This window comes from Ascidiella aspersa, chromosome 3 (assembly GCF_963924565.1).
Source record: "Ascidiella aspersa chromosome 3, kaAscAspe10.2, whole genome shotgun sequence".
Lineage (NCBI taxonomy): Eukaryota > Metazoa > Chordata > Ascidiacea > Phlebobranchia > Ascidiidae > Ascidiella > Ascidiella aspersa.
Genome location: NC_139449.1, coordinates 20278765 through 20300866, shown reverse-complemented (window position 1 = coordinate 20300866; position 22102 = coordinate 20278765). Strand labels below are relative to the sequence as shown.

The following is a 22102-nucleotide window of genomic DNA, read 5'->3' as shown; positions in this document are numbered from 1 at the left end:
CAGTTAAACTACACGTATTATACGATAGATGAATATATTTTCTTTATCCGACCATAGGCTTCTGGTACACGCTTCAATATATAAGTGTTTCCCCTGTTTGGAAAGCATTGCAAGAGGTAGTACCAAACGTCAAAAGTGTACCAGTGTCGTATCGTATAAAAAATGCGGAGCTGATTGAGTTTAAGAGAAAATTCGCGGGTGCAATACTTTCCACCTTGGGAGTACAGGCTAATATAAGAGTTGTTAGGTTAATCTGCTGATTTGCTAACACATGTTTCTTGTTGGACAGTTAACTGGATTTATTAAAAAATGTCAACTGAAGAGGGTCTATCTGAACTTTTAAATGTTGGTTCTGGTAATAGTGCCAACGTTAATGATATGAGCGATGAAGAACTGCAGAAGTTGTACAAGGATCTTCTTTTAAAACAAAATCAACAAGAAGAACCAGCATCAAAGCCATGGAATACTGTTAGGCCAACACCTGCATGTTGCATAAAAACAAAAAATACCAAAACAAATGAAAAGGTTTTTATTAATGTTTGCACTTCAAGTACAGTGCCAACACCAGAGGCAAAGACAGAAAAGGAACTTTTGTCAATGCTGGACAAGTTACAAGATTCTGATGAAGTGGTAAATTACAGAATACCAATGAGTTTGGGTGAGCCACATGCGGAGGTTGATAATAAAGGTGGTGGATGTACTGCATATGATGTAATAATAAGCCCTGGTTTCCTTCATACGATTAACAACAGTAAAATCTTTTTTGGATTTTTTATGAGTGTTGTGTTTGAGGGTTTGGCAAACAAGTATGAAGTCGAGCTGGATCGTAAATGGGTCATGCTTAAAAACAAAAAGTTTCTGGGGAAAGTGGAAGATCAGACTGTCAGAAAGCAGACTCTCGTACAGGAGATGCCAAACAAAACCCCACTTGTTTCTGAAATCGAGATAACTACTAAGAAGCCTAAATTTAAGCTTATGAGGGAACCTATAACTGGTCACCCAGAATTTATAGTTGCTGAAGTAATGCTTCCTGGCATCACAAAGGCAGCTAATGTACTGGTTGATGTTGGAGAAGACAGGTTAATTGTGTGCACAAGACCTTCACAATACAAGCTTGACATATTCTTGCCATTCAATTTGATACAAGAACACTGTGGCTCACAATTTGACATAAAAAATGAATGTCTAACAGTAACAATGCCAGTACAAAAAGAAGCAAAAGCAGCCGAAACATAAAACATAGCTTTTATATATTATCGCTTGCTATTTATAATTTTTAAATATGATGTACAATAAAATATTTTTTGACAGTTTATTGGCATGTTCTATACTAAATAACACACATTAACATCAAGTAAAACAAAGGGAGAACAGTTTTCTATTTGTGCAATTAAAAGTAAATTCACTGGAAAAATATGCTGTCTGCACCTAATTTAAAATAAATTGACCCAGGAAAAAAACAGGAACAATTTAAAACTTTGCAGCTTGTCAGTTTATACAGGAGATGCCTGATTTAAAATATATGGATAACCTTTTCACAATAAAATAGTAAGCATAACTCATTGGCACATTACTCTGCAAACTTTCGTCATAATGTTGGTTTGGCATGCTTCTCATAATGATGTAACAAGTGCTTTTTGTAAACTGTGGAGAATAGTACATGGGTTAAAAAGTAGTTTTAGGTGATTTGGTGTCAGAATAAAAACAATTACCTCCTTGTGATGCCCACATGTCGGCTGCTTGAACGTTCAATGGACTTTCATTGTTCGGTTCTAAAAAAGACCAATGTTAATAATAAACGTAACTGATAAGTTATGCATTAAAATTATTAAGTCAGTGACTTGACAAAGTCTTATATTACTAAACTTGGACTGTCAATAAGTCAAATGACTTTGGTTGAAAGTAGTGTATAAATCATTAAACATTTTTTAAATTGAGTTATTTATCTATATATTTGCACACCAAACAAATTGCTTGCTATATGTTGTGTAAATGTTATTTTGAAGTAGAGTTATTGCTCTTAGTTGGATGGGTTTACCATTTTAAAATGTAAAAGTTTTATTTTTATGACAATGCCTTGGTTGGAGTTGACTTATATTTTACTAATGTCTTAATGTTTTTAATAATGTTTACAAATGACTAGACTGGGAATTTAGTCAATTTAAAATGACTTTGTTTAAAACACATTAGATAAATCTTAGAGCTAAAGTAACTAGTAACCAAAAAAAAAACTGGCATTAAAGTACCCAATTTTAATGTTGGTTACTGATTATCGTGTTTTTATATAATGATAAAATAAAATGTTTATGTTTTTAATATAAATATTTCAAACTCGCAATTCAAAACAAAGGTATCGAAGACTAGGCATCACCTGCAAGCAGTGACTGTATTGACAACAAAATTGTTCTGATCTCATACAAGGCAGACCATTTTTCCTTAAGAATATCCAAGCAAATATTTCCATATTCATCAACATTTGGATGAAAGCAGGGCGTAGAAAATTTGACTGTAGGTGCGTCGTAGGGATAAGTGCTTGTAAATTCCAGTGTAAGACGGTAGGTAAGTGTTTCATAAACCTAATTAAATATGATGTTTACCAATAAATACAATACACAAATGTATAATACTGTTCGCTTACGGTGTCTTTGGGACCTTCAATTGTGCCAACCCAAAGAAATAAATTGTCTCCTTCTGGAAATGCACTTACGCCTTTCTCCGGTGACATCTGTATTTAAATTGCAACATAATTGGTTGATTTAGCTTGTATGTAAACTAAAATAGCATGCTTACCATAAGTTTCATAAGTTCCTGTTGTAACCTAAAACACAAGCAATTAAAAACAATGGTAATAAAAATCAATGTTGTTTGAAGAATCAAGAAGTAAACTATAAACACCTCTTTTTTACAGACATTGAATCCTTTTTAGTACTATAGCTTTCTTCTTTAGGCCTGTTGGAACTTCCAGTATTTACATGTCCAGGATTGGCATTTTGTGATGACATATTGTTAGTTAAAAAGTTTAAATAAACGAGCCTCCAATATAAATATGTTTAATCTAATATCTGCTTTTAAGTAAGTAAAACTATCAATAATGTTCTATAAAGAAGAATTATGCTATTATCCAATACATGTCAAACAAATATAAAAGTTGCATACCAAAAATAAGCATAACTTTTTTTAGGCTTGACTTAATGATAGCGATACCAGATTTACAAAACACTTTCCATAAAAACTTTTGAAATGCCAAAAATGTTCACTTTTTTGTTATGATTTCTTATTAATCAGCAGTTGTGTAATATGACCTGTGTTTTTAATGTTTAAACCTAAATATGTAAATTTGGATAGACCATATATATATATATATATATATACAGTGAAAGGGCTGGAACACTTTAGGAAGTAAGGAATCTCCCGCAAACAATAAATGTAAAAGAAAGATTCTTGTTTTCGTTTTAGATGATCTACAACAGAATTTTTACATTTCAGTTTCTGTAGCTTTTTGTACAGAAACTGACGATGCCTTACAGGCGAAATAGACATTTATGTAAATGATGAAGTGGTAAATTACAGAATACCCAGGAGTTTGGGTAAGCCACATACGGAGGTTGATAACAAAGATGGTGGATGTACTGCATATGATGTAATAATAAGCCCTGGTTTCCTTCATACGATTAACAATAGTAAAATATTTTTTAATTTTTATGAGTGTTGTGCTTGAGGGCTTGGCAAACAAGTATGTAAAGTAAATTTTAAGAAATGATTTTCTGTTTTATCTGTTTTTATAAATAGTCTTAGATCATTACTAGAAAAGGGGTCATTTCTCAATTATTATTGTTACTAGTGATGTCAGATACTTCACATTTTATTTTAAACCAGATATTTTGGACAAAAAGTATTTTGATCCGATATCAAATTATGTTATTGCTATGCTTAAATAAGCAAAATAGATAAGTTGAACTGTTCATATATTTTTTTTCCAGGGTATTAGGCCAAAATTTGCTTTAGTTCAGTTAGAAGTGAAGTTACCGCTAGTCGTTAATCTACTATTTTTTGATAAGTTTACCTTTCAAGAAACGTTTTTTTTTTTAAATGCTTTCGGTTGCAAAAAGTTGGAATATTTCAACTTTAACACTTTCGGTTAGAATCAATGTATACGGCAGTATTTGTCTAATTCTAAATAGAGGAATCAGGTGGCATGGTATAAAGACAAATTGTATTTGATTCTCGACAAGCTTTCGCACAACCGTGCTTTCATCAGGTCAAAGTATAAATGAAAACAATTAAAATGCACGTCAAAGTACAAGCAAAAGGCGATAAGAATGGTGACGTCTAACATATCCACAGGCACATGCTCGCAAAAGCATGTTACTGACGCAAAAACAATTATACTACTATAATAATAGTATAAGTAGTATATATAATTGTTTTTGCGTCAGTAACATGCTTTTGCGAGCATGTGCCTGTGGATATGTTAGACGTCACCATTCTTATAGCCTTTTACTTGCGCTTGTGCTTTTACGTGCATTTTAATTGTTTTTATTTATACTTTGACCTGATGAAGCACGGTTGTGCGAAAGCTTGTCGAGAATCAAATACAATTTGTCTTTATACAGTGCCACCCGATTCCTCTGGTTAGAATCAAGGAAATTTGCCGTTAACGCAGGCAACACGGTATGTGTGAAATGGACGACACTAGGGTTTGTGTCAGACGCTAACGCCAGTAGCATATCGTGTCTAGTATGAACCAATCTTAATACTTGGCATCAAGCATCAGCCCGATCCGATATTACCTGACATCCCTAATTGTAACAAATAAATCACTTTTAGTATAAAATAGTCTTAACTAGGGTTCCTCTCCGATAATGTTTCAACGGGAAATTGCAGGGATTTCTCAAAAAATAACAATCCTGAATCTCGGGAAATTATTTTGTAATCCCGGGTATTCGGCAACATAGCAAAACTTTAAAAAACTTGTCATTTTTGACTAATATAAGGAAAAAAATATTATCAAACATATTAAAGTTGTTGCCTGAGTTGCTTTATTCGCTTACCAGCGGAAAAACTTAATAAAATTTATTTTACCAATAAAAATGCACCCTACATGCGCTTGTTTTCTAAATAAAACAAATAAGAAGCAATACTACAAATGAGCTTAATTAAATGTTTGGAGCTAATATAAAGTAATTAAACATCATGACGTAACTAGGACACGAAAATTTCGTCGGTATTCCCGTGAATTTTCATTTTTTAATCCCGTTTCTCTAAAGTGAAAAATCCGGAAAAAGAGGAAGCCTAGTCTTAACCACACAGGAAAGGTAGACCAACCTAAAAGTTGGAATTAGACAAATACGGCCATTTACAAACAAACCTAAAGTTATATACATTCGTATTTCGATTTGTAATACTCCTTAGTCAAACACAAAACAACTATACGTCCATACCAGCAAGATGCAATGAGGTTAGGCGGTTTTGTTAGCATTCTTGTAGCCTAGCATATTAATGGCTAATGTTCGAACTACCTACATCATTTTATTTCAACAGGGTTATAAGGCACGGTAACAAGCAACACTCAACCGTTTAAAGACTCATCCACAATAGACAAAATGCAGCGAACTTCGGCACGTTTTAACAAAAATTAATTTAAACTCAACAATGAAGTAGTAAACCAATCATTTGTTTGACCAACGCTTGGCTGGCCATCTGTGACCACATGTTACACAAAAATATATTTCAGGATTTTATTTAATTTATTTTAAAAAGACTTAGGAAGCGTCACATTGTGTTTTTAATACTTTATGATCCATATTTATTGCAACGACGTAACAGAATAGCACACAATTTGTAGATACATTTGTGATGTAGTATTTTGGAGTTAATCGTCGGCAATATTTACTTAAAGTAAATTTGTGAGAACGACTGGAATATTGTGAGAATTAATCTGGGCCTTGCATACAGCAGAAGTTATTGTTTGTCTTTACTGTAGGTAGGTAGATGTCAATGTTGTTTTTATAATGTAATAGTGTGGGGTTACTTCTTTTAATAGGCAATATGTCAAGGCAGGTTGCATGACGACCATCAATCTGTGTAACAGGAATATTATACTACGGAATTATTTTTTTATTTATTTATGCCAAACAGTGCTTTTAAAATTTTTACCTGAGACGTACCTCATAACCCTAGTTTTTTAGGTTACTTATCTTTATTGAAACAAATTGGGCCTGATGCAAAAAAAACACTTCAGACGTATTTGCAAAATCACAGTGATGCAGATGCTTTTATTTTTCCTCATTGATTTTTTGACATAGCATTTTTGTCAAGATCGATTGTAGTTAGTCCTGGTTGTCTTTACCAGCTAGTCAGGGATCCTATATTAGGGTTATTATTCTATATTTTATTGTTCTAGTGAATTTTTAAAATATATATATTTGTAGTTTTGTTAATTGTTATGCTTTTCATACTATTCTTTTAATTTCACAACTCCTGATGTCAATGTGTTATGGTTAAAACTTTAACCTTGTAAAAATAAGACTAATTATTCACTATGGAAAGTATGGCAAGTGCCCCTGCGGTTTTTTTTCAACCTTTCAAAAGGGCAACATGAAAAAAAATTAAAAAGTCCACCTCCATGCGCTGAGTGCACAAGCATTTTATATATTTGAAGTGCTGTTGCCTTTTCGGGGTGCACCCTTAAAAGGTTGAAAAAACCTTGTGGGTGCACTTGCCATACTTTCCACAGTGCGCAATACAGAGTGCATCAGAAAATCATAAAGTAACCCGGAAATTTGAAAGTCCACCCGAGGTGCACTTTTTTGACCATTGTTGCACCCTGTCTCTGAGATTTTATTCGGCCGTGCGACCCTACTTTCACTGGATAATTATTAGGTTCAAATTGCAAATTTATAAGTGTACTTGGAAAAACACAGATTTCCTATATTTTTATTTTAGTAGCCGTACCTTCTACCACCAAAAGAGTAGCATCATAAACCAAAGAAAGACATGATTTTTTTATCTTACTTTTTGCATCTTATTGTTTACTTATTTCGTCATAAGCTTAAAGTTTCACAGATTAAAAAAAATTAGTTGCCATGGAAGAAGTACTTGTTCCTGGTGACAAACCTGTGCGATTATTGGAGTGGAAGGTGAATGTTGATGATTCCATTAAACATGGTGCGCTTTTGGCAATATATCGGCACATAGAAGATCCTTCAAGTGGTATAAAGACTAAAGAAATGCAATTGAAATCAAAACATGTGGGCAAGGTGAAAAGGCTAATGTTGCAGATTGGACAAGTTGTAAAACCTGGGTAAGAGTCTTTTAAATTGTGATAAATTGAAGACTTGTTTGTCTTCTTTAAAAACCTTTAATAACAAATATATTAAATGCTACATTTACTTTGCACATGTGCACTGAGTATGGATTTAAACCCTGATAATTTATTGTGTGTGGATCAGATAAAGTAATATTAATAACTTTTGATTCGTTTTTTTTTTCCCACTTAGATGCCCCCTGCTACAGCTGGAAGGTTGCAGTCACCCCATTGTTATGAAAGACATGTGCGCAGAGTGTGGGCAAGATCTGCGTTTGTAAGTTTTTAAATCAACAAGGTTAAATCATGTTTCGCTAGAATATAAGCTTGTTTGATGCCTTAAAATATACTACATACCTTAAAATACACTACATCTTGTTATGTGCAGGTTTGCAGAAAAGCATGGAAGAAAATCTGCTCATGTATCAATGATTCACAATATTCCTGAGCTAAAAATAAGTGCACAGGTAAAATTAAGTAGTTGGTCATAAGATTTAAATTTCTGTATTTCTTATTTTGGTACTTATATATTTTACATTAAATTTGTTTTGAGTAACCCTTTTAGTTTTTGTCTTACATTTAGAGTAAATGTTGTTGTCTTTCCAAACTACTTTATTTAAAAAAATAACATTTTATTTGAAGCATTTAAATTTAACATATTTTTAAGCAAGCTGAAGTGTTGGCTAAGCAGGATGAAGATCGTCTCCACAAACTACAAAAGCTGGTTTTGCTTGTAGATCTTGATCAAACCTTGATTCACACCACACAAAATCCCCTCTTTGCAAACCTGTGCAACCCCGATGAGGTTATTTTTTTATGAATAATTTCTGTGCTCTTTACCTTTTAAACTTTAAAGTATTTATTTATTAATTATTATTTTCCTCTGTGTACTAGGTTTGGCTAATTGTCAACTACTTTTAATATTAATTGTGTTTATTACAGCCTTGTGGAATGTTCTTTTATACTGTTCCCATATAAAATACAATATTGCCTTGTGTATCATTATTATATGGCTTTTTATCTAAATTTCTTCAAACATCATGTCTTTGTTATTTGCATAATGTATATGTTTATTTTTTAGAATTTTTACACCTTTCATTTGCACAAAAATGATCCAACACTTTATACAAAGTTACGGCCACACTGCCGGGATTTTATTGAGAAAATATCCAAACTATTTGAGTTGCAAATAGTAACTTTTGGTTCTCGACAATATGCCCACAAAATTGCAGACTTCATTGACCCAAAGCGAAAATATTTCGCTAACAGAATTTTGTCAAGGGATGAGTGCATAGATCCAATGAAAAAATCTGTAAATTTAAGGTAATTTATAAGAAAATAATTCAATACTTTTTTGCTAAAGATTTTAATGTCGATAAAACACAATGTTGTTTTCTATACAAAATTCTAGTTTAACCACTGAATGTACACTGGACGTCTTTAGAAAGGCTTGCCTTCTCCAAAAGCATCCAGTGTATATGAACGTTTCAGTTACCTACTGAATGTTTCTCATTATGTAATATGAATCTAGTATACAATTTTGGAAATATATAAACAAGTACTGTAGTTTAGTTAAATTTTATTATTGTCGGACCAATAGATTTTCTTTGCCTTTCCTCAGACATTTGTTTCCCTGTGGAGATTCAATGGTGTGTATTATTGATGACCGAGATGATGTTTGGAATGCTGCTCCCAACCTTGTTTTGGTAAAGAAGTATTCATACTTTCCAGGTAATATTGAATTGATTTCTTGTTTTAATAAGTTTTATGCAGCCTTTCCATTTTATCAAATGTAACATAATTTTTTTTCTTTTAAGGTGCTGGAGACATCAACAGTCCAGATAAATTGAAAGCACTCAATAAAAAGGGTGATAAGACAGCTAAACAAAACGAAAAGGTGTACTTGTATTAATCAATAAATGCTAAATGGTTTAGTTTTTTTTTTTTAATTTCCATTACACTAACAGTTACAAAAGTTTATTTATGTTTTATTGAAAAGAAAAGACAATACCAAAAAAAATTATTGCAGTTATCTTTTTGCGCAATATTCATTCAAAAAAATTACAATAATTAAATGGATTTTAAATTTAAATGTAAAGAGGTTTTTGTGTGAATATTTCTTAAAATAATTTATTAGTGTACTTTTTAAACAAAACCTTTTTTCAACATTGTTTTTTCTAACAAATTTGTCAATGGGTAAAGACTTTGCGAGGACACATGTGCTGCCAAACAAATAGTAATTTATGCTTGTTTATATGTTTCAGGTTAGTGTCGTTGAACCTCAGTCAGGTGACAGTTCTATGGATAATAAGGTGTCACCTAGGAAAAGAAAGTCAGATGAAATTGATATGGAAAGTGATGCCACTGCTTCTAAATTGCCTAAAACAACAACAAATTGCAATGACGAAAAGGAGGATCACGAAAAATCAGACAAACTTTCTACCCATCCTGGTAATAAATATTTGAATCCCAATTGAATTCATTACTGAAAGTATGCCACAGGTTGCCAACTCTTATGCATGTGATATCAGACAATTTTACAGGTCGCTGCATACAAGTTTTATTTTTAAATCTAAAAAATGTTATAACTGCAATTTTTAGAATTTTAGGTAAAAACTGAAAAAAAAAAGTTTTGTTTTACTTAACAACATACTCTTGTGAGGTTTTTTCTTTTTTTGTTTTAGATGTTTTTGCTGTAAAGGTTTACTTTTATCTTAAAACAAAAGGCAATTTTTTCACTGGATTATCTTAAAATGCAAAATGTGTTTTGTTCATACGAGTTGTGTACTTTTTTTACCCTAACATTTATTCAGGTGAAAAGCACAGTATTGAGCAACTCACAAACACTGATAGTTTACAATCCTTTATCAAAACAGAAGGCCTACAAAACAATGAAAACAGCAATTGCGCACAAGGTGAAATTAAGCAACCTGAAGAAATCAATAAAGATGACAATGAACTGAATCAGCAGAAAAATGACGAGCCATCATTATTAGACTTCATACCACCAACCCCAAGTGAAGCAATCATGGACTGCAGTGACGCAAAAACAAGTGAAGAAATAAGTGATCCTGATATTTCATCTTGGTTAGATTCAAATCACAATGAAAAAAATTATGTGCCAGATGAAAATGTATCCAAAACAGAGGAGATAAATAAAGGAGACAGTTGTAACATTGCAAAATGTAATCCGGTTAATCAAAATGGCAATAAGGCAAACGTTTGTCGAGCGCCCAAGGGTAGGTTCTATTTAAGTTGCACAGGATATTCAATTTATCCAGGCCGAATGAGGTCAGTTATATATTTTCTAAAGCAATACTTTTATGTTTAGCTTTTTGTTTATTGTCTATTCTTTGCATGAAATAAACTTGTGGTCCATTTTAGTGAATAGTGTTACGTAATTTATTTGAAAAGAAATGTTGCTTGGGACTTAATACTACATTTTTTGAAAGTAATTTACTGGTATATTTGAGGTTTGATATTCTTGCAAACAGGTGCTGCCTTAGAGGACAAGGATGACTATTTGCTCTTCCTTCAAGATGTCCTAACGCAAATTCATAAAACTTACTATGAAGCATATGAAAAATACCAATCCAAAGAATTTGAGCACCCACCTGACCTAAGAGGAGTTGTTCCATATTTGCGCAGCAAGGTAAGGCTGGAACCAGGTTTTGTTTTAACATCCAAATGCTGATTGTGTACAAAGTTAAAATCTAGATCTACTAAATTTAACATACTCTTCTGAAGGTTTTGTTTGGTTGTCATCTTGTGTTTACCGGAGTGATTCCTAGCAACTACAAAGGACCACCTTCCCAACATAAAGCTTATTTGGTGGCTAAACAACTTGGTGCTGTAGTAGAAAGCAAGGTACATATATTAGACGAGATAGCATCCACTTGAAATACAGTTTCACGTAATATATATGCACAGATGATGAACTCAAACAAATTTACAATGTGCTTTTAAATACTGAAACCGTTTTTACACTATTTGTTTTTAATGCACTGTTGCCCAACAAATAAATTTGTATGTCCTTCAAATAAATTTCTACGTTGGGTTTAGGTAACTGAGAAAACAACACATCTGGTTGGTGGCAAGAAGGGAACTGCCAAATACCAGGAGTGTATTAAAATGGGAAAAGATAAAGTTGAATTTGTTTCTGTTGACTGGTTGTGGGCCTGTTCTGAAAGGTAATATTCTGTTTAGATATCTTTTTTAAATTTTGCGGGTTAAATGTATAAATAAGGCCATTATGCTCATCTAGCAATAAAAAATATGATATTCCAAACAAAAAAATTATAACTAAATTAAATTTATCCTATTGACTTGTCATTGTGTTAGAAAAGTCGATTTGGGGCCTTTATCGATTTTTACTGCGGTTTAAAGCTGACTTGATTTTGATCTCTGGAAATATAGGTTTGAAAGGGTTGCTGAGCTGCTATTTCCGATCCCGAAAAATATTTCTACAAAAGTTTCCAGCAGAGAAGGAACCCCTCCTGTGATACAAGGTAAAATAATAACGTTTTTTTTGTATAATAACGTTTTTTACTAAGCGAAATATAGTAAGATCGATTTACACTTAAATACATATTTTTATCGTACACTGTTTCAATTTAGCAATGTAACCCGAAATGTGAGCTTTTTTCTCATTCTTAGCATTTTAGATAAATTATAATTTGCGATTTATTAGTATTTTTAGAAGGTTTTCAATCATGTTTATAAAGGTGCCCAATCCAAATTACAGACTACCGAAATTTGGTAAAAATAAATTTTTAAGGTGAAGTTTACTTTGGCCTTCCAAACTAACGGATATATAACAAATAAACACGCTTAGCTATCTAAAAATTTTTTTGGCAAATATTAGCTCTTAATAAAAATCTAACTAATCTTGTTTAAAAAATAGCTACTGTTTTATTATCAGACTTCTAAAGTAAATACATTCGCTGCATCGCGTGCATTGCTAAACTGTCATTAGTTTGCAACAATCTTCATTTAAAAAACGGCTTACCTTTGTCACCGAAGCAGCGAAGGTGCCGGCAGATTCAAAGCCGGCCGCCGCACCAACCTATAATGCAATCACTGGCAAGTTGGTGAAGAGAGTCAAGGACGCTCGTTTCAACTTCGTGCTCTCTGAGGCGATCGACCGCAATGCAAGACACAAAAAAACGACGCCGCTATATTCGTCCTTGATCGGTGAGTCATATTTTTTGAATTGGTGATTAGGGTTGGTGCGATACCCTAACACCACCTGCTGCTAAGCCTTACAAGGATACGTTTGGAAGACAATGGCACCAAAAGTGAAATAAAAAATTTAAATAAATATAAAATTTTAACGTTGAAAAAACAAGTTTTAATTTCGTATTTATGCTGCTACCATTGAGATAAAAACTAACATTGCCTGGCACAAATATTAAGATCACACTTAGAAAGAAATAGCTTGGTAAAACAAAACTACACACTTTTTACAGACCCCGAGGTTGTGGTACCGTTAGTTGCAGAGCTGCCCATGGAAGCTACCCAGCTTCAACAAGAAGATGCAGAAAGACCATCAACTTCAAAATGCGCAGGTAACCACTTGAAATATTTAGTCATTTCTATTTGTTGCTTATGTGATACTTATCCTCGTTGACATTACCACATCGGAAAATGTTTGTGCCTGTAACTGTCACTGCTTATATGCTTGTTTGATTAGTGCGCACGCGAAAGCCGAGTATGGCGGAAGTGATGGGAATCGGCTATTCACTTTCCACCAACGACATTGAAGACATGGACAAAGAGGTATGACACCCTTGTGAGACAAGTTTGAATTGGCAAACTGGCGGATTGTTTTAGGTTTTATAAATTACATTTCGCAATATAATTTACTCAAAACGTATTGTACTGACATGGAGACATGGAGTCTCAGCAAGAACTTAACGCAAGTAGACTGATGAAATATCTATTATCTATTATAAACGTTACAACTATATATTTTAGGTGGATGATCTAATGAACGATGAAGATGGTGAAGATTCGCTTGGGACAATGATTGACAGGCCCTCCTCTTCATCGTCGAGCGAATCCAGTCAGAAACTGAGCGAGTAAGTACTAATAGCGGAATAAAATTCTCCCAATCGCAAGTTTTATTGTCTCGTTTACTTGCCGAGGGCAGCTTTTTGTTGTCTATTTAAATTAAGTAATTATAGAACAGCACCTTTACCACATACATCTACAACAGAGGTTCTTAAACTTTTTTTACCGCAGACCCCTAAAATTATTTTTTGCTTCGCGTTGACCACGGTAGGCAAAATTTAGAAAATAACGTCATAAATTGACGTGGTCCATGGACCCCAGTTTAAGAACCCCTGGTGTCCAGCAAACTTAATCAGTTAATAGGTCGCTATGTTCAGATCTAACAATGTTGGTTTTTACCATAGACCTGGTACCAGTCTCACTCCGAAGCTCACTCCTGTAGCAGGAGGAGAGGATGCCTCGGAGAAGTCCTCCTCGTCCTCTGAAGAGGAGTTTGATCACATGGCCGAGCTCCTGGACCATGAGATGCATTATGACGAGGACAACGCTGATGATGACAACGACGGAAGTTCCGCCCTGGATGGGCTCGATTGAGGTGTTGTTTCTGTTTTTTGGGAAGGTTCGCACCGTCCCTTGCGAATAAAGTTACTTACTACACCTTGCTGTTTTTAATTGAAATATGCTTAAGTCAATTACCGAAATTTAAGCGGCACAGTAATATTTTTTTATAGAATGCCAAAAATCGAAACTAAAGACTGACAAACAGTATTAGGGCTTTGAAGGTACTTTGCGTTATTTGCATTAAATACGGAAAGTCAAAATCTTTTGGCAGAAACAAAACAATCTGCCAGTTTCTAAGCAATATGCACTCGGTGCTCACCGCATAACGTAAAATGAACCGATTATTTATAGGACGTTGATATAAAGCTTAATATGCTCTTTGTGTACAACCTTGAAATATTTGTAAGTAGTTTTTCTGATCTTCAATGTTGTATTTTGCGCCATTCCAAATCCTGTTATGTCCGTTTAAATATAAATCTGTTCTACTTTGCGTAAATTTAGAGAGTCTTTCATTTTTAATGTTTTAAAGGTGTTTTAGTTGGCCTCTTTGAGTTGCTGCTCCAGACCAAGAAGCGTCTAATCTGCGACCAGCTTCGCGAATGAACAACTGGGTGTGTCATCCGAAAGAGAAGTTAAAACAAAATCGTGATTGATGTACTTTGCCAGTACTGTTTCTACTTCTACCATACACTGCTGCGTTGTTCTTGTTTCTTCAGTCGCTGCAGTTCCCCTTTTTTATGTAGTGTTATCGTGTTTTGCCTGGCGCTCGCGCAGTTCTCGGCTTCCCTGTGTAAAATAACCCAAACAAATTTTCGTCACAGTTGTGGGTATATGCGGTTGAGACGCTGTTTTCGAACTACAGTAGGGCTTCTTACGTCTAAATCCCCAAACAAATTCTTGTTTCGGTGCTAATCTTCTTTACATAAATCAGAGTTGAATGGAAGAAGGTCGTATATCGGGAAACTGTATTTAATATCGACTTATACGTCACTAACCGTTTTTGGGTTATTTAAACGTGTTTACTGCTTGGTGCAAGGATTAACGTAATTAGAATAGGCTTACATCACTTTATATGATCAATGTTATGATCAAACTCTTTTTTTAGAGAACGGTCTGAATGTGCGCGTAATATCCAGCGTTGAAAGTGGAATATTTTTCTTGCAGAAACGATAAAAATACGAGAATCCTGCCATTTTTTTAAATTGACGTGAAAACGTTGCAGCATAAAGCAAGTAGTCTTCCTAAACAAGTTATCTCGGGAAACCGGAGTTTTTTTACGATGTTCACAATGATGACCGGATGGCTAGTTTAACACTTTTACCGGTACGGCGTATCTTTAAAATTTTTTTTTTTTCAAAACGAAGGCAATCGCTACACACAAAAAAACGTCGTCAATGAGAAAAGTTTCTCAAAATACGTAACACAAGGAATTGTCAGCAAAATAGTGTTTGTGAATTTTAAACGACTAATTAAGGTTCTGTTTAAGTATTGCCGCCTTATACCGTCCCATTTAGGCCTACTCTAATTTACGTCGGATTTAATCAAGATAGGCATATTCAGGATTCCACACAAAAAGCCAAAATGGTATTCCTAATACTGAAGTACATTAGGTTAAATTTTCTTTTAAATCTCGTTATAAAGTCTTTAGGCCAGGGGTTCTCAAACTGGGGTACGCGAGCAAATATTTTGCCAATCCAACACTGTTACCTTTTCAGAAACCGTGTTTTAAACAATCGCTGCGAAATTTCGTGACGAACGAGAAAAAAGTTTATGAAACACTGCCAGAAATCACCAAATCACTGTTATTGAAATGCCATTATAAGTAGCAACCATGACTGTACGGTAATTGAAATGCATTTCATTTGCATCCGCCATGATAACAACTGAATTATATAGCCAAGCTTTGACGAGTTTAACTTTCGCGCGCTTTGTCAGTGGGGATTGGACAGGGTCACTGTCATACACGACAAGTCAACAGTCAGACATGTTTCGTCGCGTCGTGTCTAAAGTGCGGTGGGGATCCAGCCAGGGGCGCCCGCAGAAAATTTTCCAGGGGGGGCAATGCGGGGTGTAACCAGAAAATCTAAAAAGGGGGGTCCTGAATTTTCCACTTAGGGAATTCCCCTATTTTTCGTCTGACGTTAATAAATAATGACGTCATAAAACAGTGACAGTATGACGTCATAGAATGGTGATTGCAAGGCGTGATAACAAAAACTAATCAGAAACAGCCAAATACGTCCAGCAAAAGCGACCACTTGCTAATCAGTCAACCTAAACAAATAACGAAAGAGAAAAACTTCCAGCGTTTATGGTCGACCAAACAAAAGACAAAAAACGGCGTTCTGCACTTAATTTTGGTTTCGCATTAGATTAGATTAAGACCCATTACTTAAAAAGCACGCCCCTTCGAACAGTTTGTTAAACCATGACAAAAACGACAAAAAGAGGGTAAGAAACTCCCGCCCCCGGATACGCCACTGGGGGCAATGGATAATGTATAATATTTTTAACCTTCATAAGTAATACATATTACACTAATAAATAATACTAATTATCGTATTTTAAAATTCCAGGGGTGGCAAGTCCCCCCCCTCTCCCCCCCGTGCGGGCGCCCATGGATCCAGCCCTATTTTGATTTGAAGTGTTTGGAAATGAGTTTTTACAAATCCATTTAGAACTGCTGATTGATCCGTAAAGTATTCATGCTCACTAAAACAAACATTTGCTCGATATAAAAATAAAGGGATTGTATGCTTCTAATTTATGACTACAAACGGATACATCGAAGGGAAGAATTCAGCGTCCAATTGTCACGCTCCAGTAATTTGACACATTTAGCTAGAGCAGTGAGTAGAGTGTGAACTGTGAAGTGAATTGTGAACCACGCACGCATCAAGCCGAGAAAGCAGATCGTCTGTCGAAGTTCCAGTTGTGACGTCTTCTTCATTAGCAAAGCGCATTCAAGGACTGCTGTTGTTTGTATAATATATTTTACACAATGATACGGGACATTGGACCAGTGCAGCAAGCAGCATTAGGAACGCTTTTCACGTGGGGTGTTACGGCCGCAGGAGCCGCACTCGTTTTCGTTTTTCACTCGGGTCATCGAAAAATCTTGGATGGCAGTTTGGGATTTGCATCTGGGGTAATGCTCGCCGCATCATACTGGTCCTTACTCGCACCTGCATTCGACATGGCAATTTCAAGTGGACTTTACGGTGACCATTCTTATTTGCCTGTCGGTTTTGGATTCTGTTTAGGTGCCGGATTTGTGTACTTTGCCGACGTAATGCTGCAGCATTTTGGAACGCCGAACAACGTTGTAGCTGCACTCACTAAGAATCCAAAGGCAGAGTACTATGAAAATTTACCTCCCACAGGCGCAGTTGATATTGAAATGGAAACTGGTAACAATTTAAAACGGAGACACATAAAGGATAAGGAAACCAATGGCTTTATTGATGAAAAAAGCAAAACTGTTTACAATGAAGAAACAAGCAAGGCTTTGTCATGGAAAAGAATTCTACTTTTGATCGTTGCTATTACAATTCACAACATTCCTGAAGGTCTTGCAGTTGGTGTGGGCTTTGGTGCAATTGGCAAATCTAATCTTAGCACCTTTGAAAATGCAAGAAACTTGGCAATCGGAATTGGCTTGCAAAACTTTCCAGAGGGTCTGGCTGTTAGTTTGCCATTAAGAGGCTCTGGTCTTAGCGTCTGGAAGAGCTTTTGGTATGGTCAACTAAGTGGCATGGTAGAGCCAATTGCTGGTATTTTAGGTGCACTTACTGTGAGCATTGCTGAACCTATTTTACCATATGCTCTCGCGTTTGCTGCAGGAGCTATGATCTATGTGGTGAATGATGATATAATACCTGAAGCACAGATGTGTGGCAATGGAAAAATTGCATCAATGATGTCAATAGTAGGATTTATCATTATGATGTCTTTGGACGTTGGTTTGGGTTGAACAACAATCGATTTTAAATAGAACAAAATGAGTGCAATTTAACCTAATATGCATTTGTTGTATATTCTAGTGAGTATTGTTGTCTTATGCTTGAGCAAATGTTTTTAAGTTTTTGATAAAAATTTATGTATTTTTCACATATGATGTCTTGAACTTGAGTTCTATTTTTTCACATTTAAAGTTAAATTCTCAATTTATGTATTTTTCACAATATTAAAATTACATCTGCTAGAAGTTACACAGAAAATTGTTTTCCGTAACTTTTTGTGCAATATTGCAGTCATGTATTTTAGTAAAATTATACTATGTTATATGTATGTTTGTTACGAAATTAGTAACTACTTTGTGTGGACATATCATAAATAGAAAACAAACTCACTAATACAACTCTTCGAGTATTTTACAAATTTTAACAACAAATGTTTGAGTTTTTTTCTATTTATGTATGAATTTACTAGTTTTGTCGTAACTAGAAACTATTATCATGAGAAGTTAATGTAAGATCTGCTTTTAAATTTATTTTAAAATGTATAATTACTACTTTCTAGCATAGTTTAAGAATGTTTACAAAAAAGTAGAAATTCCGACTTGTCACATAGTTGTTAGAACTGACAAATTATACAACAAGTTTTAACTTTTTGTTGGAAAAGGATTTGTTTTATTCTCTTATTTTCTGTAACTATATTAATTGCATTTTTAATTTGAAATAAAAATAATTAATTGCTTTGAAGCCCCAAATGGATGTTCCTCATTTTTAATGTTAAACTATGTTGAAACGATTAAATAATCTTATTGCTAAAATAGTTTTAATGATTAGGTGCTTGATATTGTAGTTTTTTGTTTGATGCTTATATATTGTTTAAATATAAATTTACCACTATGTATTCATTTACTCAAACTATAAATATTGAGGCATTTTTTTAGGTTTCAACATTATATCAATTTAAAATTTATTGAACCAAATGTGTAATGGTAAATTTTCAACATTTACCTTACTTAACCTGTTTATTACACTGTCTATTGTCCATTATCCTACAATATCTTATTTTCCATATATATGTTAGCCAATCTTATATACAACAATATATATATATTTTAGATTTTTTTTCATAACTAATTTATTATATAGTTGTTGTTTAACAATTTTGGATTTTATAACTGAAATGGGATGGAAGAAGAACATATTGCCTTTTCTGCACTGAGGGAAATTAATTGTACAGTTCACTGGTTTCAAAACTGGACCTCAAGACAAAAGCAAATTTTTCTTAAAGATTTAGTTACTAAAGCACTTCCAAATAAGGTAAAAAAATGGAACTACTACTGTTAATGAACTAATTTGTTGTCAAAATCAATATAATCGCACACTTTTTATTAATGTAAAGTTGTAAACCAACGAATATTTGTTTTGACTTTCGTTAAAAACATATATGAAGTGATTTATTAACCTGTTTATATTTTATGAATTTTGAAAGCAAAAGGCAGTATTACATGATGTCACTGGAGCAATTCCTGCAAAGATTTTTAAGTGACTGAAATGCAGTCAAAACTCGCTATAATACAAAATATATGAGAACCCTAAGGTTTTCCCTCCACTAAGAAATACCATCTAGGTGTAATGGAAGACAGCCATAACTAAATATTATTACTTTTCCATCCAGTTTAAAAAGTTAAATAATTAAAGGTTTTTATGTTGACTGGTTTCAATGGGTTGGGACGCCAATACGGGTCCCAAAGCCCAAAGTTAAAACAACTTGTCTGAACCATTGCTTACCAAGTGACAACTATTATATAAATGTCATAGGTGGATTTACTTCTCGATGCCATGGGTGGGATGAATATGGTAGACCAACCACCTAATATCTTTGAATGCCAAATGCGACTGTTTGGTCAGTGGTTTGAAGAATGGACAATCCAGCAAAGAAACTTTTTCATCGAAAAATTACAATCATTTGACCCAACCTTTGTTGAGCAATTTTATAGCTGTGTTCGCCAGTCTGTTGTGAGTTCTTCTTAGCCAATGGCTTGAGTATTAAAACAGTATGCCTTTGGCCATGGTTATAAAATAGAACTGTCACCATTCACCAAACAGAGCAGATAGCAAGTAATTGTTTTTAAAAAATTATTATTTTAGCTCGTGCAAATTAATCTTTGTGTTTTGTCATTATTTGTTGTTTAAATTGTGTTTAATTTTGGGATAAGTTCATATGTACCAAAAGTTGTTTCACAGTTTTGTTTTTGGTGTAAAGAGATTTGATCGCAAACACCTGGACCTAAACAAAACACAAGGATATCCCTTTTAAGTAGTTTTGTGCACTTTTGTAGGTTTTTGCTGTTTGTTTTGTGTTGAGCATACATTTTTAAGTTTTAGTAATACTCTTTTTGTTTTATATATTTTCTAGAAATAATGATACACTTACATTTAAAGATATACTTAACAAAACAAATAAGTAGAAAACTGTTTAGTAAAATAAATCATACTTTTGTTTTGTATGTGTTGTTCTTTATTGATTTGTTTTATTGAAGTCTATTTAATATTTTGTTTTGATTCTTTTGCAGGGAAAAATAGTTTAACAATGCTTTGTAACTTGCTGTTTTTTGTTGTGGGATTTGCTTTAACAGTGGCAGATTCACCGTGCCCCTGCCCCGATATCAATTTATGCAAACCTATTACAAAGCAGTACAAAAAAGAACTTGTTGCGTTTGGTGGCGATGATGGGTGGAAGAAGTGGAACTGGACTTCTATCACAAATGTTGTAGCACTGTGCGATCTAAATGCTGCTGATTGCCAGGCATTATATTGCTACGCCCATTCTCGAAATGTTCGCTTCACCAGGTTGGTGGGAGTCGGTGTTAATGACTTTCCCAATTTGTCCAATGTCACTTTTCGACAGCAAATTACCAAAAACTGGTTAGGTCTTGTGCATAAATATAATCTTGATGGAATAAACATAGACATTGAAGGAGCAGCTTTCACTATTGATGTAAAAAAGGGCATTACAGACCTTACAAATGAAACTTATATAGCTTTAAAATCAGTTAATCCTTCATATATTGTTACTTGGGATATTCCATACTCCCCATACCTTGTTGGATGTTTGGACGGCTATTGTTATGACTATGTTGCTTTATCAAAATGCACAGATTATATGATTACAATGGATTATGATGCAACAATTGATATCCTTATAGCCAGTGCTAACAGTCCCCTTAACCTATTAGTTGAATCTTTTAATCTGTACATCCAAAATCTATCAATCAGTCCAAGTCATTTGGTGATGGCAGTTCCATGGTATGGCTATGATTATACCTGCGGTCGATTTTATAATGATACTGGTGATGAACTTTGTGTTATTCTGGGCAGTCCAAGCACTCAGCATAATTACAAGGACATCCAGAAACTAGTACCTCAAAGCATTGGAGGTGTAAGGTGGGATACTAGAGGTGCTTCACCCTATTTCACTATAAAACAGAATGGGGTATATCACCAGCTGCATTACGACAACATCAAAAGCCTAAAATTGAAATACCAATTGGCTGTTTCTCTTGGCCTTCGTGGCATTGGAATGTGGACTGCTGACAGTCTTGATTATGTATCTGATGACCCAAAAGTTGCATTGGAAACTTCTTCAATGTGGAATACTCTCACTGAATATGTTTCGATTTTGCAGTATGCACTACATTAGGGTTGATATTTCAATCAATTTTAGCAATGATAATAATTTACTTCAAACATTTATTTCAAAATATGTTTTAATTTATATATCTTTTAAATTATAAATATTTATATATGTATAATAGGGTGGCAGGATCTTGCCAGTCATTTGGTAACAACCATTTTTGGCTCAAATTATTTTTTGGTAAAATTTGTTTTTTTCGTGCCACTAAAGTTGAATTCTATGTTTGCCTAACAAATGTATAAACCTTGTTATATTAAGGTGATAAGCAAGGAAGTAGTCAATCAATAGTCTTCTAAGAGTTAACATGATCATTATTAAGGCAATTAATAAGGAAAATAGTGAACTAAGGGTTGCGCCAAAGAGCAACATTTTTTGCTACATTGGTGAATACATACTGTTATTTCGTTAAAACTGGAAAAAAAATTCAACTTAAATGAAGCTTTGATGCAATATGCGCATAACAGAGATCACATATGGCTCGAGTAAACGTTACTTTATGCCTACTGCAGATAAAAACATATTAAAATTAAATGAAAGGTTAAATAATTTTTTATTTTAGTCCTTAAAATGTCA

General features: G+C 34.0%; 6 protein-coding genes across 10 annotated transcripts; 5 read left to right on the top strand and 1 right to left on the bottom strand.

Annotated features, from left to right (window-relative positions):
- The first annotated feature begins 300 nt into the window (after nucleotides 1-300).
- LOC146160698 (PIH1 domain-containing protein 1-like) lies at nucleotides 301-1423 on the top strand. Its single transcript, XM_083383493.1, has one exon. It carries the CDS (start codon nucleotides 310-312, stop codon nucleotides 1234-1236), a length of 927 nt encoding a protein of 308 aa, XP_083239619.1. The 5' UTR covers nucleotides 301-309; the 3' UTR covers nucleotides 1237-1423.
- On the bottom strand, nucleotides 515-4098 carry LOC146160697 (ubiquitin-conjugating enzyme E2 C-like). The gene is made up of 6 exons (XM_083383494.1): nucleotides 2896-4098; nucleotides 2791-2818; nucleotides 2639-2725; nucleotides 2372-2576; nucleotides 1713-1772; nucleotides 515-1644 (listed from the first exon to the last, which is right to left on the bottom strand). Exons 1-6 carry the CDS (start codon nucleotides 3000-3002, stop codon nucleotides 1589-1591), a joined length of 543 nt encoding a protein of 180 aa, XP_083239620.1. The 5' UTR covers nucleotides 3003-4098; the 3' UTR covers nucleotides 515-1588.
- Nucleotides 4099-7058: 2960 nt separating this feature from the next.
- Nucleotides 7059-14971, top strand: LOC146160696 (RNA polymerase II subunit A C-terminal domain phosphatase-like). Of its 5 annotated transcripts, none has more exons than XM_083384110.1 (19): nucleotides 7059-7303; nucleotides 7500-7583; nucleotides 7695-7773; nucleotides 7974-8111; nucleotides 8388-8629; nucleotides 8928-9037; nucleotides 9124-9203; nucleotides 9571-9757; nucleotides 10120-10545; nucleotides 10801-10958; nucleotides 11054-11173; nucleotides 11369-11496; nucleotides 11723-11814; nucleotides 12329-12499; nucleotides 12775-12873; nucleotides 12999-13084; nucleotides 13283-13386; nucleotides 13723-13913; nucleotides 14409-14971. In XM_083384110.1, the coding sequence occupies exons 1-18, from the start codon at nucleotides 7086-7088 to the stop codon at nucleotides 13910-13912; spliced, it is 2712 nt and encodes a 903-aa protein (XP_083240236.1). In that variant the 5' UTR covers nucleotides 7059-7085; the 3' UTR covers nucleotide 13913; nucleotides 14409-14971. The 5 variants fall into 5 exon arrangements, with proteins under 5 accessions (XP_083240236.1, XP_083240237.1, XP_083240235.1 ...); XM_083384111.1 differs by having other exon boundaries at nucleotides 8907-9037; nucleotides 10183-10545; XM_083384109.1 differs by having other exon boundaries at nucleotides 8907-9037; nucleotides 12332-12499.
- Nucleotides 14972-16757: 1786 nt separating this feature from the next.
- Nucleotides 16758-18946, top strand: LOC146160695 (zinc transporter ZIP11-like). The gene has a single exon (XM_083386068.1). The coding sequence runs from the start codon at nucleotides 16881-16883 to the stop codon at nucleotides 17850-17852; it is 972 nt and encodes a 323-aa protein (XP_083242194.1). The 5' UTR covers nucleotides 16758-16880; the 3' UTR covers nucleotides 17853-18946.
- An 11-nt stretch (nucleotides 18947-18957) lies between these two features.
- LOC146160694 (uncharacterized protein C14orf119-like) lies at nucleotides 18958-20291 on the top strand. The gene is made up of 2 exons (XM_083386069.1): nucleotides 18958-19152; nucleotides 19654-20291. The coding sequence occupies exons 1-2, from the start codon at nucleotides 19021-19023 to the stop codon at nucleotides 19864-19866; spliced, it is 345 nt and encodes a 114-aa protein (XP_083242195.1). The 5' UTR covers nucleotides 18958-19020; the 3' UTR covers nucleotides 19867-20291.
- Nucleotides 20292-20341: 50 nt separating this feature from the next.
- On the top strand, nucleotides 20342-21542 carry LOC146160693 (di-N-acetylchitobiase-like). Its single transcript, XM_083386067.1, has one exon. It carries the CDS (start codon nucleotides 20342-20344, stop codon nucleotides 21533-21535), a length of 1194 nt encoding a protein of 397 aa, XP_083242193.1. The 3' UTR covers nucleotides 21536-21542.
- Nucleotides 21543-22102: the final 560 nt, after the last annotated feature.

Bases quoted from the DNA above. Each gene is read 5' to 3' on its own strand.
- LOC146160698 (XM_083383493.1), top strand. From the start codon at position 310: ATGTCAACTGAAGAGGGTCTATCTGAACTTTTAAATGTTGGTTCTGGT.
- LOC146160697 (XM_083383494.1), bottom strand. From the start codon at position 3,002: ATGTCATCACAAAATGCCAATCCTGGACATGTAAATACTGGAAGTTCC. The intron at 2,726-2,790 runs GTAAGCATGCTA...ATTTAAATACAG, and splicing joins AGGAACTTATGAAACTTATG to ATGTCACCGGAGAAAGGCGT. The intron at 2,577-2,638 runs GTAAGCGAACAG...ATATTTAATTAG, and splicing joins TTGAAGGTCCCAAAGACACC to GTTTATGAAACACTTACCTA.
- LOC146160696 (XM_083384108.1), top strand. From the start codon at position 7,086: ATGGAAGAAGTACTTGTTCCTGGTGACAAACCTGTGCGATTATTGGAG. The intron at 10,546-10,800 runs GTAGGTTCTATT...TCTTGCAAACAG, and splicing joins CGTTTGTCGAGCGCCCAAGG to GTGCTGCCTTAGAGGACAAG. The intron at 13,085-13,282 runs GTATGACACCCT...TATATATTTTAG, and splicing joins TTGAAGACATGGACAAAGAG to GTGGATGATCTAATGAACGA.
- LOC146160695 (XM_083386068.1), top strand. From the start codon at position 16,881: ATGATACGGGACATTGGACCAGTGCAGCAAGCAGCATTAGGAACGCTT.
- LOC146160694 (XM_083386069.1), top strand. From the start codon at position 19,021: ATGGAAGAAGAACATATTGCCTTTTCTGCACTGAGGGAAATTAATTGT. The intron at 19,153-19,653 runs GTAAAAAAATGG...TAAATGTCATAG, and splicing joins CTAAAGCACTTCCAAATAAG to GTGGATTTACTTCTCGATGC.
- LOC146160693 (XM_083386067.1), top strand. From the start codon at position 20,342: ATGTGTTGTTCTTTATTGATTTGTTTTATTGAAGTCTATTTAATATTT.